At 38.6% G+C, this 18,528-nt stretch overlaps 3 protein-coding genes across 4 annotated transcripts; all 3 read right to left on the reverse strand.

Annotated features, from left to right (window-relative positions):
- Nucleotides 1-1,100: 1,100 nt before the first annotated feature.
- LOC111333342 (E3 ubiquitin-protein ligase TRIM45-like) lies at nt 1,101-9,215 on the reverse strand. The gene has a single exon (XM_088745457.1). It carries the CDS (start codon nt 4,585-4,587, stop codon nt 2,347-2,349), a length of 2,241 nt encoding a protein of 746 aa, XP_088601583.1. The 5' UTR covers nt 4,588-9,215; the 3' UTR covers nt 1,101-2,346.
- Nucleotides 9,216-9,348: 133 nt separating this feature from the next.
- On the reverse strand, nt 9,349-12,701 carry LOC111333339 (E3 ubiquitin-protein ligase TRIM45). The gene has a single exon (XM_022938887.2). The coding sequence runs from the start codon at nt 12,222-12,224 to the stop codon at nt 9,987-9,989; it is 2,238 nt and encodes a 745-aa protein (XP_022794622.2). The 5' UTR covers nt 12,225-12,701; the 3' UTR covers nt 9,349-9,986.
- A 1,516-nt stretch (nt 12,702-14,217) lies between these two features.
- On the reverse strand, nt 14,218-18,255 carry LOC111333358 (uncharacterized). Of its 2 annotated transcripts, XM_088745466.1 has the most exons (5): nt 17,391-17,548; nt 16,849-16,930; nt 16,299-16,446; nt 15,641-15,719; nt 14,218-15,496 (listed from the first exon to the last, which is right to left on the reverse strand). In XM_088745466.1, exons 1-5 carry the CDS (start codon nt 17,506-17,508, stop codon nt 15,426-15,428), a joined length of 498 nt encoding a protein of 165 aa, XP_088601592.1. In that variant the 5' UTR covers nt 17,509-17,548; the 3' UTR covers nt 14,218-15,425. The 2 variants fall into 2 exon arrangements, with proteins under 2 accessions (XP_088601592.1, XP_022794640.2); XM_022938905.2 differs by having other exon boundaries at nt 14,218-15,719; nt 17,391-18,255.
- Between the last annotated feature and the right edge of the window lie 273 nt (nt 18,256-18,528).

Here is an 18,528-nt window from a genome sequence, read left to right on the forward strand (position 1 = left end):
TTTTAAGAGTTGTGGTCTTAAACAAAAGATGTTTAAAAGGCTTAGGAGCCTAGATCTGTGGCCTGAGAAACGGGAGGCACAAAGGCGGAACACACCTCCCGTGACTCCGTGCGTGACCTCGAAAAACACATAGACTCCCATCCACGTTAGCGTCAATGCCCTCTCATATGATTTGAATTAATCTACTGTAGTTTATCAGGGAATGCTTTCAAAAGTATTTATTGATAGTTTGCTGTAGTTTTTATGGTCATGTTGGCGGTTTTTGGGTAAAAAATGTCATTTAACGACTTACTTCCTACGGGTAAAATCTCGTAAAAACCAACTTTGGTTGAAGAATTTCGCGAGAGCCTTAAGAATCTCAAATTTGTTAAACGTGGCGAATGCAGAGAGTAAAAAGGAGGGATGGGACGGCGAATTAAAATGTTCTACAAGGAGATCCATTATCCAAAAATATAATCCTCTTTTCATTTCGTACACTGATAAGTTTGATACGTATCACGTAGTGTAAAATGTAGGGGTCATCGGTGCTCAAGTCAGCCGTAAGTGACTTAAGGTCTGGTGTTTCCTGTGTTGTTACAGGGAACTCTAGGAGGTCATTTAACACATGCTCAGCTTAGGATTACTCTCTTAGACCTCTGCTATTATTTAGTTATGTTTTGGCATTGCAAATCGATTTTTGTTTCTTGAGATCATGAAAGATCCTTTCTGGAAACAGTTTCCCTTTCTTTTTCTTTTTCGCCAGGGGAGGAGGTAGGAATGTAATGAACTATCTGATGGTAAAAAGCTCATCTCTCATTGATTATTAATCATTATATTGAATCAAAGTCAAATCATCGAGCCAATCAGACATAGCTTGTTATCTCTATTTATAACACAACAAGTCTCGAGACGAAATGATAAATGAAGTCTTCTGACACTTGCCTATTTTATGTACAACAACCAATTGAAAGTTTTTAATTGTGAGTCTAAATTACTTTCGTTCGATTTTTACGCTATCAATCTAATTATCTAAGTGAGGTAAGCAGTTCTATAATGAAAGAGTACACTGTTCAAATTACCATGACTGGAATATGCAAAAAAGCGAATTCGTACAACCGGCATTGGGAAACACGCCTACTTTAATCTTCAGGCCTAGCTCGTTTACAAAATGTCTTTTTCTTCTCACATAAAAATTAATAACATATTCCTCATAAGAAAGAGCAATAATGAAATGTTTCTTTCCCAACAAATTGAGTCACGGGATTACAAAGAGCTCAAGCAGTGGTCTCAACTCTCCCTGAAACTTACTTATATGAGCATCTTGAACTTAGATCAGGAACTGTCTAAAATCATTTAAACAGGCATTGAGACTGAAACCATCACTGACTAACTGCTTCTCAACGATCCTTCCTTAAACGTCGAAAACTTGAATCTCTTTGGGACTAACACCCTCACTTTGACTCAAAAGAAACTCCTAAGAACGCTGTTTGATATTAGATTATGATATACAAAGAGTTTTTCAGACCATTGCCCTTGCCCTGTAATTATTGCATGAGCTCGTCACTTTGACTGGTCCCAACTGTTTTTATATCACTGCTAATGTTCAGGTTGAAATGAAAAACAATTTAAACAACGTTTTTAGCCCATTTCCCTCCCCGGTCATTAAAATCTATTGTTACCTTCACTAATCTTAATTATTAAAAACTGGATCATTGGATAATTCAATTCAAGACTTTTTATTGGCTTAGCCATTATGGTATATGGGCCAATATACCATAATCTAATATCTGTACATTGTAACATCCGGTTTCTTCTTACAAAATAAAGCCGAGAAAATTTGTCTAATATCTTGGGGGCGGTTTTTTTAATAAAACAATTATTCCACTCGCGCTTTTTGGATATGAGATGATTATAGCCAACGAGGCGCTATGCACCTCGTTGGCTATGCGCCTTGTTGGCTATCCGTATCATCTTATATCCAACGCGCGTTCGTGGAATACTTGTTAATTATTCTATGAACAATCGACAGTGTCAAGACTGAAAATAACAAAGAAGGTCACCTAAGGAATCAGGGTTTTCGACAGTTTTGTAAAGTAGCGGACATGTTCGTGAAAGCACCGGACGTGACATATTTTTGATGCTTAACTAAAAACAAATTATAATGATAAAATAATAAAAAATCCCTCAAATATTGCAATCAAAGTACCGGACATAGAATGGAAAACGACCGGACGAAACGTCCGGCCTCCGGCCTCAAACGAAAACCCCGAGGAATGAGGATAATTTCCAATGTTTTCATTCGACAGTTGAGCTATAAATTACGTATCCTTTGATTTTCGTTTGTCGTAAAAGTCCGTCTGAGAGCGTCTATTCCAATATCTGTATGCGACAATTAAAAGAGTCAGACACAACAATTTGGCCATTTCTTAGAACTGCTAAAGCGGTTGGAATATGAAACTCGCCTATATTGCCACCGTTTTTTCCAAACCTGCCTAGAAACTTTCCACTCAGGTCAAATACTTGTATTCTGTCGTTAACACCATCACAGACCATCAGGTGTCCGAACTTGTTCAATGTCAAACATCTGGGTAAATGAAACTCCCCGTTCCCAGTACCCCCCTTTCCAAACTTGTACAGAAAGTTTCCATTCCTGTCAAATACTTTAATACAATGTTGATGATGATCAGACACTATGAGATATCTATCATACTGAACACAGTGGAATGGACATGTAAATAAACCCTTCCCACCAATCTTCTTAAGGAACTTGCCATCAGGAGAAAAGATCTTAATCAGTTTATTACCAGAATCAGCGACAATGATATTCCCATCACTGTCTACAGATAAACCCCAGGGACTATTGAGTCGACTATCGAGTCTTCCTTTCCCACCAAAGTTTCCCACGTACTCACCCTCCCCAGTGAAAATCTGGATTCTATGATTCCCACTGTCTACCACAAAAATATTTCCATTATCATTACAAGTTATTCCCATGGGATTAATAAACTCTCCCGCCCCTCTACCTTTCCGACCAAAGGATCTTAGGTAATTTCCTTCGTTGTTAAAAATTTGAACAATGTGGTTTCCATAATCAGTTACAGCTATTTCATTCCTATCATTCACTGCTACTCCCCAAGGTGAACTAAAAGTTCCTAAAGACGAGCCTATTTTTCCAAAAGACCGAATAGGTGTTAACTGAAATGGTGTTACATGCACAGTGAAAGGACTGTTATGTACATGTTCCCCGTTTACCTTTACTGCCACTTGGCATTTTCTCTGATCTCTGGGAAGATAGCTAATCTGATAGACTCCATCCTTACAGTTATTTATTTGTAATTCTGTCACGCTTCCATGTCCTTGTTCGTCCCTGATCTCCACCGTTACATGGTCACGTTCATGGTAACACTGTCTTCCTTCGATGTCTCTTGTGGTCAGAGTAAACTTCGCTTCACGGATAATATTTACTTCTTCCAGTCCTTTGCCTTCAACAACACACTGACTCGCTTTTGTTGGTTTTTTCAAAGTTCCAATTTCTTCAGTCATGACAATGTCTAATAAGTTTTGATTTTTCACTAAGACAAATTGAGCTAGATGTTCCGGGCCATGGTCGGTTGGCTCCGTTTGATCAACTCCGCCCTCAAAGATGGTGTCAAATGATTTCTTCAGTCGAACGATTTCAGCGTTTGTACTTCGGGTGAAAAGTTTCTCAGCCTTCTCCAAGGTTGAATTTATCGCCGTAATCTGACGCTCGATCTCGGTCTTTCGCTCTGATAGCCGTTCAATCGACTTGCTTGTTTCTTTCTCCACCGTTGCGAATATGTTTTGCTTGTTTGCTTCAATGATTGCAATTAAATTGTCAACAAATGTTTGAATCTCTCTCTTCGCATCTTCGCCTTGTTGTATCAGTCTGGCACAGTCTTCATCAAGTCGGCTAACGGCATTCATCTTTGCTTGTAAATTGTGTTGCTGGTTTTCAATGTGAGACCTCATTTCAGTCTTTTGCGTCTCTGCTTCTTCTTTGATTAACTTGATATTATGTCCACCATGGTCTATCGTGACACAAATTTGGCAAACTGGCATTTCACAATCTTTGCAAAAATATTTCAGCTCTTCTTTGTTATGATCTTCCTTAGGACAGAAAGCAGGTCGCTTCATTACATCCTCATAGTCCTTGTCTTGAAATTCTTTGATCGCCAGAACACGATGATCTTTATTGCTACGAATGATGTTGTGTCCAACGACGCACTCGTCACACCAAAACACACAACAATGAAAACAGTAAGAACTCTCGGAGCTTTTCTCGTCGCAGTTTCCGCATCGTACTTGGCTAGTTTTGCATTCTTTAATGGCCAGCATATCAATCAAGCCGTTCAGATGAAAACTGGTGGGAAGATCTTCGAGATCGCCACTTTCAGGCACTTTGCAAATAGTTTGACACTTTGGGCATCTGATTGTGTCTCGGCCATGGCTTGTTCTGTGCCAGTGTTTCAAACACTGAAGACAAAAAGTATGTAGACATGGAAGATGCTTCGGATCCGTGTACGCGTTAGTACACACTGAACAAGACACTTCCTCGCGAAGATTGTGAAGCAACGTTTTGATATCCATGCACTTTTCATTAAGAACTGTGCATACGCTCGATCTGGGCGACTCAGTTTCTCGGAATTGAACTCGAAACAATGAAGGCTTGTGACTTAATTTTTGTGTGGCTTACACACAGGGTAATGATCATGAATTTAAATAATTATTGGATTCGGTTTTTGTGATATCTGGAACAATCCAAGGTCTCGCTTACCTCGACCTTGATTATTCCGGATATCACAAAAACCGAATCCAATAATTGTTTTAAAGAAAAGAACGCCAAAAGCATTATCTCAGCGAACACAGTTTAATTTTTTTTGTAACCATCTTTCACTGCATTACCGCAGTAGTCCTACCCTACTAGTAGGGTAGGACTAGAATTAGAACGGAACATATGCGAACCATGCGAGTAGTCCACCCAATAAATCCCACCCCAGGGGAGGACATCCGTTCACACAGTAATTTCGTGCGTGGGAAATTAACGTCTTCTACCCCAAACCCTGTAGGAGACGGGACCTCCATTTATTCGTCCCCATCCGAGAAGACTAGAATATCTAACCATTTCTTGATGTTACAGAAAGGTAGCATATTCCTCTCAATTATTTTAAGACCTTGAGTATTGGTCCGGCCGGGGCTTGAACCCTCGACCTCCTGCACAACAGTCCAGCGCTCTATCCATTGAGCTAACCGGGAGGATAGAAATGTACAACTGTGTGGTAAACAAATTTTCACCGTTTTTATAAAACAATCAAGAGCAGAAAAGTTAAATGCATTTCTAAAGAAAGTATAATTGAGGAAAACTGTCGATCTTTTAGTATTTTCTGTGACTGTACGTTTCTCGAAGGACAAATTTTGATAGCATGTCAAGTTGATCTTTTACATGATGATGTGAAGTTGGCGTTTTCATTTCATGTCTCCACATAAGTTGAATTTGGGAAACACACTGGCATGAAATAACAATATCAATGATAAGAAAATTTGAAAGATTCTGGTACTTAAAATCATATGATACTATCATGCGCTTGCCTGTACATTGAACTCTGTTGTGTTTAAGTTATGTTTCTGATTATTGTTCGTGAAATCTATTTATTATGGTGACACTATCTCTATTGAACCTTCTGTTAACTAAAACCTCCAGGTCAATTGTAAATCTTATTGGGTTAAAAATTATCAGCAATGTTAAATTAATGTTACTTCAGAATACTACTCAACATATGATTTATTAAAATATTACTTGTGTTCTGATCTTGTTAGGCACCTATCTTTTTTCCCTAAGTTCTTCCATCTACAATCCCATATACACCTACCTCAATTTTATTTTTTTCTGTGTTCCTTATTGAAAATACAGTCCCACAAAACCTAAGTACAATAATTATAGTAAAGGATTTGCTCTCAACCAACTGAGAATAGAACTTTGGGCCCTAATATAGAATAGAAACCTACGCCGCCTCAGCATTGTGTTACTTTACATGTATGTTTTGTCCAAAATTAGTCATACATTCAAACCAAATCAAGTTCTCAATGGCTTCTAGTGTAGAATACATAATTTCCCAAATATTCCGGCCCTTCTGGAAAGTTTTTTCCTCGTGTAATGGTACACAAAAGGCCAAAAATATTCATATGAAATGCTTCCCTAGAGTTAATTTCACATCACTTGCCTTGGAAAAGACAATCAAAACTTCAGAACTCAATTCCACTTTGTTACATAGACAAAATTATGAATGAATCTGTCAGGCCACCATATAGGAGATGATGCCGACGTTCTTTTAATTCCTAAAATCCTCAGGTTACATTTGCATCCTTGGGGTGTTTGTTGTCAAAATGAGACCTCCATAACAAAGTTTGGCCATTATAACCCTCATCTTGGAAATGAACATTTCAGGACTATTGTATGCTAGTTATCTTGTTTTAAAAAAAAAATAGGAACAGTATTGAAAACTATCTATCTTTAATCAAATATAAGCTCTTGTAATAGAAACTCAGTCAGACAACAGACACTAAAAAGCAGCTCAATTTCGTAAACTACACATGTACGCATTGCGGACCTACTTTTTAAAGCTTTTCTTGCAATCTGTTATTTGTTATGACAGCAAGTTGAGTCTACGCCAAGCACAGACTTATTAATCCTTGAAAGACAATTTCAATTTGTCTTGGATTCCTGGTTCTCAGGAATGTGAAACTGACTCACCCTATGTTTTCTATCCGGCTGGAGCAATTATTTTGTCACAAAAACTTGATAACGAAGAGATCTCTATCAAAAGAATTTTCAGACTTAATCTGCGAAACAGAGGAGAAGCCCTGGGTTACGGCTGCAATGATTATTTCGTGAAATGAATCTTACAAAGTGGGTGAAGAAAGTTGACTTGACCTTTTTACAAATGTTTGTTTATGTTTTGACGCGAACGTTCTATAGGGAGATCCAATATCCACAAGTAATCTTCTTTTAATTTAGTACCTTGATGAGTTTAATAAATGACTGCTGGACTTATGGAAATAAATTAGCACCTTCTATATCAATAACCTACTGTAAACTATTCATAATTTAATCTACTTTATTTGCTTCGTTGTTAATAAAAATCATATACTTGTTTGAATCAATTTCACTTCTCTAAATTAACAACATTGTACTCTTGTAATTTTTATTTCCAACCTCCTTGATATATTCTAATATTGTCTACAACCGCCCGACTCGAATAGTTTTTTGCTACATTCGGGTGGGTATTTCTTTCACTTTTGTATTTATTTATTTGTTTCTCTTTTAAATAATAACATTTGTAGTTTTTAAAGTGAAATAAAGAGTGTATAGCAAATGTATGAAAATGGTATGGAGAATGTGTCTACTCACTGTTAGGGTGTAAGGGGTTAACCTTTCTCCTAAAAACAGCTTGATCTTATACAGGGAACTATGTAAAATCATTTAAACAGGTGCTATTGCAGTTTGACACTCTGCAGGGAGATCCTTTATCATTTAAAGACTCAGTACCACTTTCATCTTGTATACTGCTTTCATTTACTACCCTGAAACTGTCATTTAGGAGTTTGACTTCCCTTTCTATGTTTTTCCTTCTTCCAGCTGATGTTGAGAAGCTCATTTTTCATTGATTGTTAATCATTATATCAAATCATAGTCAAATCATCAAGCCAGCTTCTTTAAACAGAGGAGGGGTGGCCATCGGCCCACAATCCTTTGCGAAACCTAATATATTATCGTTTTTCGTGACGTCATCATTCGCTTGTAGCTGGTGTGTTGTGAACATGCCGAACATGCAAACATGGCGTCGTTTCAAAGCGTATCTCAGAATTTGGCGGAGAGTTTACAAAATCTACGTCTTTTGAATATTCACTGCGTTTCTAAAGATGACCATATAATTCTGTTCTTAAATAATACTAAAAGTTGCAAGAGAATGAAAACTTTCATGTATAACAACCTGCTGAAAGTTCTCATCACTAGGTCTAAATTGATTTTCTTCGATTCGAATTCTATCAAGTAGGGTTTAAGCTGAGGTGAACAAAAAATTCTTTGTGTAAAATGCATCTTCGAAACTATTCACTACAATTAGAATATGCAAAAACGATAGTTGTTACAAATTTGATAAACACTCATTAATGCATTATAGTTTCCTTTAACTACTGTGTAATATCATTTGAACAGGCGCTAAAACTGTAACCACTACGGACTAACTGTTTCTCAATAATACTTGCTTAAACTTTGAAAATTTGAATTTCATTCCGACTAACAAAAACTACACTATGAATTTTACTCCTAAGAACGCTATTTGATGATACAGAAAAACTTATTTTTCCAGCTCACTACCCTCTTCCTGTGATAAATTAATAGTCTTGATTCGTCTCTTCCCATTTTTTCAAAACCACTACTAAAGTTCGGTTTTAAAGGGTAAATAATTCAATCTTTTTTTTCTGAACCACTATACCCCCTTGTAACTTATAACTACTTCCCTCTTTGCCAATCAAAACTGTTATCTCAATCATTGCTCATGTTTAGTTTGAAAAAAGAAGGTCACTTAAAGAAATAGAAGGAGTTAAATTGTTATTTTTTCGAATATAGACCAAAGTGATGTCACGGCCGCCATATAGCTTACCGAAAAGAGTAAAATGGCGGTCATATTAGTGTTTAAGTCAGCCTTGGGGTTTCAGTTCTTTTCGCATGTAAGCATTTTATTTTGCTCCGATAAACCTACATAGCTTCTCACCACGCGAATGAAAACGATATTCAAACAACGTCCGAATACATGGTACTCAGTTATTGTACGCCGTCGAGACGAAAATGATGTAAGGGCCGCCGTATAGCTTACCAAAACAGTAAAATGGCGGTCATAATGGTGTTCAGGGCAGTCTTGGGATTTGAGCTCTTTTCTCATGTAAAGTTTCTTTTGCTCCGATAAACTTACATAGCTTCTCGCTACGCGAATGAAATTGAAACGACCCATTTACTAGTGGTTGTGCCCGGATAAAAACCCTCTAGATATGGGCGGGGGGGGGGGGTCCTACAACTTGTCGAGTCTCTGCACTCTCATACACTGAAAAACCTCCGGCTTATTTAAAGCGAGGTGTCACGGCCCCTTGTTTTTAGCACGCTTTAATCGGAAATTGTTACCTACAAGCACTTATGTAAACGTTAGTAAAACAAGTTAGACTTCATTTCTCTATTCCCTGAGATACATCAAAAGTTGTACAATTCCTCCTTCAAAGAAAATGATGGTGAAAAGCTCTTCTCTGTTTGATTATTAAAAATAATCTTAAATCGAAGTAAAATCTTTAAGCCAGCTCTGACGTTAACTCAAAACTTTTTTAATATCGCAAAACGTCTCGAGAAAAAAATAATACATAAGTCTTAAAACAATTCAATGAACTATTTCGCGCACAACAATATACTAAAAGTTCTTAATTGTGTCTAAGTTAGTTTCAACAGGTTTGACCTCTCTTAAGTAGGTCAGCTAAGCTGAGGTGTAAATTCTCTCATCAAAAATTAAAGGAATATGTTACAATTGCCATTGGTTTAAAATGTACCCACTACAATTGGATTATACTAAAAAGAGAATTCCTACAAAATCGATAATTAAGTTCTGATTAATGTATTATAGTTTCTTTAAACTACTACAATCTGCAGTCTAATCTCATTTACAAACTGCCGTTGTCTTCTTACATAAGAGTTAATGACACAGTCCTTTCAAGACAATGCAAAAATAAAATCCAATCAACTGAGTTACGGGCATTAAAACGCAAAAGCAGTGGTCTTAACTCTCCTTGGAACTAACTCGTAAGAGTAGCTTGAACTGGGTGATATTATTTAAACAGGCCTAAAAACTGTAACTGGTACTGACTACATGGCCGACTTCTTCTTAATAATCTTTGCTTAGTTTTCAAAAACTTGTGTTTCATTCAGACTAACAAACAAGTACACAAGTCTACTCAAATATCTGTATGCGACTGTTACCCATGTCACACACACAAATGTGGCCATTTCCAAGAACTGCTAAAGCGTTTGGAATATTAAACTCGCCTATATTGTCACCATTTGTTCCAAACCTGCCGAGAAACTTTCCATTCAGGTCAAATACTTGTATTCTGTGATTACCTCCATCACAGACCGTCAGGTGTCCGAAATTGTTCAATGTCAAACATCTGGGTAAATTAAATTCCCCGTCCCCAGTACCCTCCTTTCCAAACTTGTACAGAAAGTTTCCACTCCTGTCAAACACTTTAATACAATGTTGATGATGATCAGACACTATGAGATATCTATCATACTGAACACAGTGGAATGGACATTTAAATAAACCCTTCCCACCGATCTTCTGAAGGAACTTGCCCTCAGGAGAAAAGATCTTAATCAGTTTATTACCAGAATCAGCGACAATGATATTCCCATCACTGTCTACAGATAAACCCCAGGGATTATTGAGTTGACTATCGAGTCTTCCTTCCCCACCAAAGCTTCCCACGTACTCACCCTCCCCACTGAAAATCTGGACTCTATTACTCCCATGGTCTGCTGCGAAAATATTCCCATTATCATGATATGTTATACCCCTGGGATAAATAAATTCTCCCGCTTTGGTACCTGTCCGACCAAAGGATCTTAAGTAATTTCCTTTGCTGTTAAAAATTTGAACTCTGTGGTTCCATTGATCAGTTACAGCTATTTCATTCTTATTATTTACTGCTACCCCCCAAGGATAACTAAACATTCCTAAAGACGAACCTTTTTTTCCAAAGGACAAAATAGGTTTTAACTGAAATGGTGTCACATGCACAGTGAAAGGACTGTCATGAACATGTTCTCCGTTTACCTCTACTGCCACTTGGCATTTTCCCTGACCTCTGAAAAGATAGCTAATCTGATAGACTCCATCCTTACAGTCATTTATTTGCACTTCTGTCACGCTTTCTCGTCCTTGTTCGTCCCTGATCTCCACCGTTACATGGTCACATTCATTGTAATACAGTCTTCCTTCGACGTCTCTTGTGGTCAAAGTAAACTGCGCTTCACGGTTAATAATTCCTTCTTTAAGTCCTTTGCCTTCAACAACACACTGACTGGCTTTTGTTCCCTTTTTCAAAGTTCCGATGCCTTCAGTTTTGATAGTGTTGAGTAACCTTTGATTTCCAACGAAGAGAAAATGAGCCACGATTTCCGGGTCACGGTCAGTTGGTTCCGTTTGATCAGCTCCTTCAAGGATGGTGTCAAATGACATCTTCAATTGAACGACTTCAGCGTTTGTACTTCGGGTGAAAAGTTTCTCGGCCTTCTCCAGAGATGATTTTATCGCCTTTATCTGACTCTCGATCTCGGTCTTTTGCTTTGTCACGCATTCAATCGACTTGCTCGTTTCTTTCTCTAGTGTTGCGAATATGTTTCGCTTCTTTGCTTCAATGACTGCAGTTAAATTTTCAACAAATGTTTGAACAGCTCTCTTTACATCTCTGCCATTTTGTATGAGTCTGGCACAGTCTTCATCACATTTGATAACGGCATTCTCCTTTGCTTGCAGATTGCGTTGCTGATTTTCAATGAAAGAGTTCATTTCAGTCTTTTGTGTCTCTGCTTCTTCTTTGATCAGTTTCATATCATGACCACCGTGGTTCAATGTGACGCAGGTCTGGCAAACTGGCATTTCACACTCTTTACAAAAGAATTTCAGCTCCTCATTGTTATGATCTTCCTTTCGACAAAGAGCAGGTCGTTTCATGACATCCTCATAATCCTTGTCTTGAAAGTCTTTGAGGGCCAGAACACGATGATCTTTGTTGCCGCGAATGATGTTGTGTCCAACGACGCACTCGTCGCACCAAAACACGCAACAATGAAAACAGTAAGAAATCTCGGAGCTTTTCTTATCGCAATTTCCACATCGTACCTGGCTAGTTTTGCACTCTTTAATTGCCAGCACATCAATCAAGCCATACAGATAAAAACTGGTGGGAAGATCTTCGAGATCGCCACTTTCAGGCACTTTGCTAATAGCTTGACACATTGGACATCTGATAGAGTCTCGGCCGTGGCTTGTTCTTTGCCAGTGTTTCAGACACTGAAGACAAAAAGTATGTAGACATGGAAGATGCTTTGGATCCGTGTACACGTTAGTACACACTGAGCAAGACACTTCCTCGCGAAGATTGTGAAGCAACTTTTTGATATCCATGCGCTTTACACTAAGAACTGTTCATATGCTCGATGAAAGCGACTTTTCTCGGAATTGAACCCGAAACAATGAAGCCTTGTGACTTTATGTTTTTTTTAAGCTATTCTTGCAATCTGTTACTTATTATGACAACAAGTTTATATTGAGTCTCCACCAATCACAGACTGTTGTTAATTCTTGAAACACAATATCAATTTGTCTTGGATTCCTGTTTCTGAGGACTGATGTGAAACTGACTCGCGCGTTGTTTTTGTCCTCCTGGAACAATTATTTTGTCACAAAAACTTGAAAAATTAAAGTGCACCTAAACCCAAATTTTTTTTTCGCTTAACGAAATAAGCGTATTTTTTGGAGTATTTCTGTGCAAAAATGTGTTTATTTGCTCAAATCTTCAATTTTCTGTGCCCAGTCAAAATACGGAGAATCGGCCGCCATCTTGCCCCACGACCAAGTTTAAAGAGGAATGGCTCTAGCGGGTAATGTGACGTCAAATCGAGAACACGAAAGTCTGCATTTCACACATTTTCACTTGTTTGGGAAGGTTGTAGTCGATATTGTCCGAAAATATGCCGACTAAGTGTGTTGTAGAAGGATGTAGCAACGTGCGAAATTTGCAAGAGGGTATCGCGCTTCATACATTCCTCATACAACACACCTAGTCGACATATTTCGGACAATATCGATGACAACCTTCCCAAACAAGTGAAAATGTGTGAAATGCAGACTTTCGTGTTCTCGAAACCTCCTACTTTGGCGGAGGTGCACGTGAAGTGATCGGTGATCTTAATGGATCGTTTAGGTCCCGATATTTTATCAGTGTTGTGAATGAAAGGACACGTTTTGCATCGTGCACGAGCGCATTTAAAAGTGCCTGGTTGGTCATTAGTCTGAGAAGAACTTCTGACCAAAAAATTGCCTATGTTTTTGTCGCGTTTGAATGAAATGAGCGGAGGCTGCGTTAAGATAGTGCTTGTCTCTGGATCGTTTTGAAGTAATTTAAAGTTTTTAAGAATGATGGATTTAACTGATTGGTTGTGAGGGCGAAACGTGAGAGTGAATGGAATGCGGTCGGAATCTTCCTTATGCGACGTTTGTAGTGCTGAATGTCGATCAATAAGTTGGGCGCGGTGGTAACCCGCTTGAACGACAGAAACAGGGTAACCACGTTTATCGAAAAACTGGTACATTGACTCTGATTTGTGGTGGAAATCAGGAGCCTCACGACGAAAAATTTTTCCTTAAGGAAACAACTCTGGGCCGGGTTGTTCAAAAGCTGGTTAAGATAACCCAGGGTTAGTGTGGAATTTGATTTCAGGCCTGAAAGATTTAAAAGAAAATTCAGTTTAATTCTATTTTTCTACACTTTGATGGTTGAATGTTCTAAAAAGAATTGGGAAAATTATCCCAAAGCGGCTTTTGTACAGAGAAATACAGAAACCTGTATTAAAATTTAACCCTAGGTTAGCGTTAATCGGCGTTCGAACAACTGGGCCCTGGGGTTTTGTATGGCAGGCAATCAGAACACAAGTAAAGGATTTGATATGTTTTGCTCGCTCGATCAGTCAGCCATAACCAAGAGTGCTAACTCAGAAAACGAGCGCACTGTTTATGTGACTGAGGTTGATTCTTTGGGTGGAACATTGTATTTTTAAGAGTTGTGATCTTAAACAAAAGATGTTTAAAAGGCTTAGGAGCCTAGATCTGTGGCCTGAGAAACGGGAGGCAGAAACGCGAAACACATCTCCCGTGACTCCGTGCGTGACATAATCAAACACATAGACTCTCATCCACGTAGGTGTCATTGACTTCTCATATGATTTGAATCTCCTGCAGTTTATCAGGGAATACTTTTAAGAGTATTGATTGATAGTTTTCTTTAAGGTTTTAATGTCATATTGGTTTTTTTAGGGTAAAAAATTGTCATTGAACATTTTACTTTATACGTGTAAAATCTCATAAAACCCAATTTTGGTCGAAGAATTTCGCGAGAGCCTTAAAGAATCTCAAAGTGTTTATTGTAAGTGGGTGGTAGGGGGATTTCAAATGTTTTAGAGGAAGATCCATTACCCACAAAAATAATCCCCTTTTCATTTCGTACCCTGATGCGTTTAATAAATTTTACGTACTGTTCCCAATCATTACTAAGGTGACATCACGGTGGCCATATTAGTTACCAAAACAGTAAATTGTGGAGGTCATCGGTATCCACGTCAGTCGTAAGGGATTTGAGGTGTGATGTTTTCTGTGTTGTTACAGGATACACTGAGAGGTCTCACATAAGCCCCACTTTTGATCACCCTCTTGGACCGATGCTATCATTTGGGTATGTTTTGGATTAGCTGGCACTGCATTTTGGATTTTGTCCTCTTAAGATCACAAACGATCAGCTCTAGAAACATTTTTGCCGTTTTTCGTTCGCCAGTAGTCTGAATTTCAGCTGTGTCTTCCCTTTACCCCAAGAGGGGCGCGTGAGAGAGACTCTATTAAAGTGACTCTATTAAAACCCAATATTTGTGATAAAAATGGCCCTATTATAACCCAATAATTGGAATAAAAGTAGCCCAATATTATCCCACTATTGCACTCTTTTTACTTTATTTCTAGTTTTGCCAAAAAAGAGACAAAGTACCTCAGAAGCTTATAGTTCTTTATGATTATCTCACACTTTGTGACAATGCAAGCCGGGAAGGACACTTTTCTCTTTCCCTCCCCTCGTCAGTTTAAACAAATTCCCTTCCCTCCCCCTCTAGATCACTCCGTGATCCTACGCCATTATTGGTAACAATACCTGTTTTAGTTCTATCAGAACGTCTCTGGTCAATTGAACACTTCTTTTCCTGAGTCGTTTAAACAGTTATTAATAAACAGTTATTAATAATTAATAATTATTAATAACTGTTATTTATAAACATTTAATAATTTATAAATGTTTAATAATTATAATTATAATTATTATTAATAATTATTGGTAACAATACCTGTAATTATTGGTAACAATAATAATTATTATTAATAATAATTATTATAATATATTTATAATCCATTATATATATTATATTATATATATATTATAATATTAATTATAATAATTATTATAATAATAATAATTAATAATAATTAGTTATTAATAATAAATAAATAATAAACAGTTAGTCGTTTAAACAGTTAATAACTACTGTTTGCGTCTGAAATAAAATGTACTTAGTTCAGAGTGATTCTTAGACTAGTCTTTAATAGGCTCTCGGTAAGTGGACGTGGGCCAAAAAACGGGCCTAAAAAAAAACGGAAGTAAAAAAATGTAAAGAAGAGCCTTTTTCGCAACAAATAAAATACAAGCACCTACAATAACCTTAAATAAGGCAGCATTAACGCTAACATGCACTCTCCAGTGGTCGTGCCTGCGTACTCTGCTTTACCTTCTAGATCTGATATTGCGGAAGGATTCTCACTATTTCGGCTCACTTGTGTTGAATTGGCACCAGATGGGGCTGCACTCTGGAGAAAAGGTACAACGGGAAATAATTAGTTTAATCTGCAAATATCAAGCACGTGGAAACGTATAGCCTTCACAAAGCGCGGGGACACATGTAACCCTTACCACGCAAGGAAGAGAAGTAAACATGTGGCTTTTGAGAGGCGCGGGAAAGGAAAGCAGGAAGACTCTATCAAGCATGCGCACTTTACTAAGCGTGGAAAAACATGTAACCTGTACCAGAACTGGAAAATCATGAGAGCATCATCAGGCGCGAGGGAATATACAGCCTCTGGGCTGTAAAGCATCGGAACTATCGTCTAACGTGCGAATAAATTCAGTCTAAGTCAAGCATGGGGAAAGCACATCACTTCAGTAAAGCACGGGAAGACATGAAGCGTGTGCATACCTCTGGGAACGTGTGGTCATTGCAAAACGCTGGAAAAGTTGTATGCTGCTTCCGTATCAAATGCGCAAAGGACAGAACCAGGAAAAGGAGTACAAGGAGTAAGTAAACCTTTCCCTTTCCTTAGTAGTGCAAGGTAAGTCGTTTTGTAATACTAAGGTGTATTTTGTGAAACATGTAAATCTTGCCATCTTACCTGGTGGGGCATGATGATATTATTGAACCAGAAGGGTAGCATGCCCTGAGGTTTAGGCTCCTGTTTAACTTTTCCTTTCATTTTGAGGTCTTCAAAGCGGATTTTCCACGTCATTTTTTCAGCCAAATCCGCTTCATAACGAAGCTTCCTATAACAAAAACATGGGTGCAACAGAATCCTTTAATTTTAAGGCTTTTAGGACCGATGTGCTCATCATCACGCAGTTTGAGACACTCGAGATAAAATCTCGGTAGTATCTCGGCAAAAAACTGCGCCCAGGGACTCGACCTTAAAGACATCCAGGGAAAACTTTCGTAGACACTTTCAATGACACTAATCTACGCCCGAGAAACGAGGGCTCAAACTCGATACAAAGACATGTCCGATATCGAGATAATGGCAAAACTTTCAACGTCTTGAAAGAATGTCTTTCATTTTCTCTCGAGTGTAGGAAAAAAAGTCTGTTAACTTTTCACTAACGTTTTAGATTCTGCGGAAAAATGAGACTATCTGTGGTTCGAGAGATGTAGCTAGTAAACTCGCTGATTACCTGATGATTATGAAGAACATAAAGGCTAACACCACAACCCCAGAGATGGAGGCACCTATCACCGCATTTACGATACGTGCAGCTGGAAAGCAACGGAACAGTCAATGTAGAGCAGACATCTTTTATTTATACAAGATAGCCCCTTCAGTGTAGTAAACACTGGTATCAACGGGGGTCCTGTTACCCACCCATCCCACCCCAGGGGAGGACATCCATCACACAGTAATCTCGTGTGTGGGAAATTAACGCCTCCTGCCCCTAACCCTGCAGGAGACGGGACCTCCATTTATTCGTCCCTATCCGAGAAGACTAGAATATCTAACCATTTCTTGATGTTATAGAAAGGTAGCATATTCTTCTCAATTATTTTAAGACCCTGAGTGTTGGTCCGGCGGGGGCTCGAACCCTCGACCTCCCGCACAACCGTCCAGCGCTCTATTCATTGAGCTAACCGGAAGGCGGTCTTAGGTTAGGTTTAAAATACTTGATCCCAAATTTACGTGGTGTCGATTTGTGTGGTGCATGAAGGCGAAAATTCTTACTTTTCTTCTCTTCCTCCAAACACAGTTCTCTATCCCACCCTCTCATTTTTTCTGTCCACTTACAGCGTGCCGTTTCCTTGACTAATAACAGCGTACTCTTAAACTCCTTCCTCTCCATCACCAAAACATGCCCTGGACTAAGAGTGTGAAGTATCTAATTTCGATGTCGTTCTCGAGAAAGTCTTTCATCAAACCCGACATGGCTAGTTGCCAAATATTCTCGGTCGATGCCAAAATCCCGATGCTCTTCCACTTGAAATACCGCCGGAAATACCGACAAAAAGAATTTGCCCATTTTCGAGAAGGACCCAACAGTGCGGGCAAACGTCTGATAAACACTTTTCTCGGATAGCGTCGGGGACTCACATCCCCAAGAAACCATCGGCAGATTCCACGACGAGGCTTAAATAGCGGCCGGTCCACAGATAATATCACAGCCGTCTCCGATAATGACGTCCACACCTGCAATTCGAAATTCCACCGCTTGATTCAGACCTTCCGCGGCGAGGCACATAGAATCGTTTCACAGGAAAGTCATATTATAACCAGGTAATAGTGTTTGATCTTCATTTATTCGATCAACAGCGCTGGTTATCGCCGAGGCTGAAGTTTTTCCGATGGGCCAGTAGCCAGTCATGGGGAGTAACACCCCGATATTAACCTCTTCCTCGTTGTCCGTATTCGCTTGATTCTCATCGTGAGGACAGCCCGTGGCTGCGTCGATGAAAAGGCAGATCGAAGCGATAAAGAAAAGATTTAGTTTTCTGCTGCAAGGAACGCTCGTGACTCTCTCTATCCAAGAGATAATATGAAATTTATCTCCAACGATAACAAATTACCATATTGATCAGTTCTTCATCCCATGGTAAGAAACAAACACAATATAAGGACACCCTCTCTTTGATTGACAGAACTCAATGACGTCACGGTTTTAAATGTTTGCCTGCTAGCTTGAGAGGATTCGTATTCTGGAAAGACTCACAGACTGATGCCGCCTTCATGGTTTTTATTTTCCAAACAAGATTCACTTGGTAGACATTTTGCTGAAATTCAGCTCTTTCGATTACCAAGACAAAAGCAAACAAATAACTCAAAAAACAACGAACAAAATAAAGAACAAAACAAAAGAAAAAAAAAC

The sequence above is a fragment of the Stylophora pistillata genome, chromosome 14 (genome assembly GCF_964205215.1).
Source record: "Stylophora pistillata chromosome 14, jaStyPist1.2, whole genome shotgun sequence".
Lineage (NCBI taxonomy): Eukaryota > Metazoa > Cnidaria > Anthozoa > Scleractinia > Pocilloporidae > Stylophora > Stylophora pistillata.

What these genes read in the sequence shown, in the direction of transcription:
- LOC111333342 (XM_088745457.1), bottom strand. Translation starts at nt 4,587, where the DNA reads ATGGATATCAAAACGTTGCTTCACAATCTTCGCGAGGAAGTGTCTTGT.
- LOC111333339 (XM_022938887.2), bottom strand. Translation starts at nt 12,224, where the DNA reads ATGGATATCAAAAAGTTGCTTCACAATCTTCGCGAGGAAGTGTCTTGC.
- LOC111333358 (XM_022938905.2), bottom strand. Translation starts at nt 17,508, where the DNA reads ATGGAGAGGAAGGAGTTTAAGAGTACGCTGTTATTAGTCAAGGAAACG. An exon ending in TTTGGAGGAAGAGAAGAAAA is followed by an intron (nt 16,931 to 17,390) that starts GTAAGAATTTTC and finishes GTTGCTTTCCAG; the next exon opens with CTGCACGTATCGTAAATGCG. An exon ending in ATATCATCATGCCCCACCAG is followed by an intron (nt 15,720 to 16,298) that starts GTAAGATGGCAA and finishes CCTTTTCTCCAG; the next exon opens with AGTGCAGCCCCATCTGGTGC.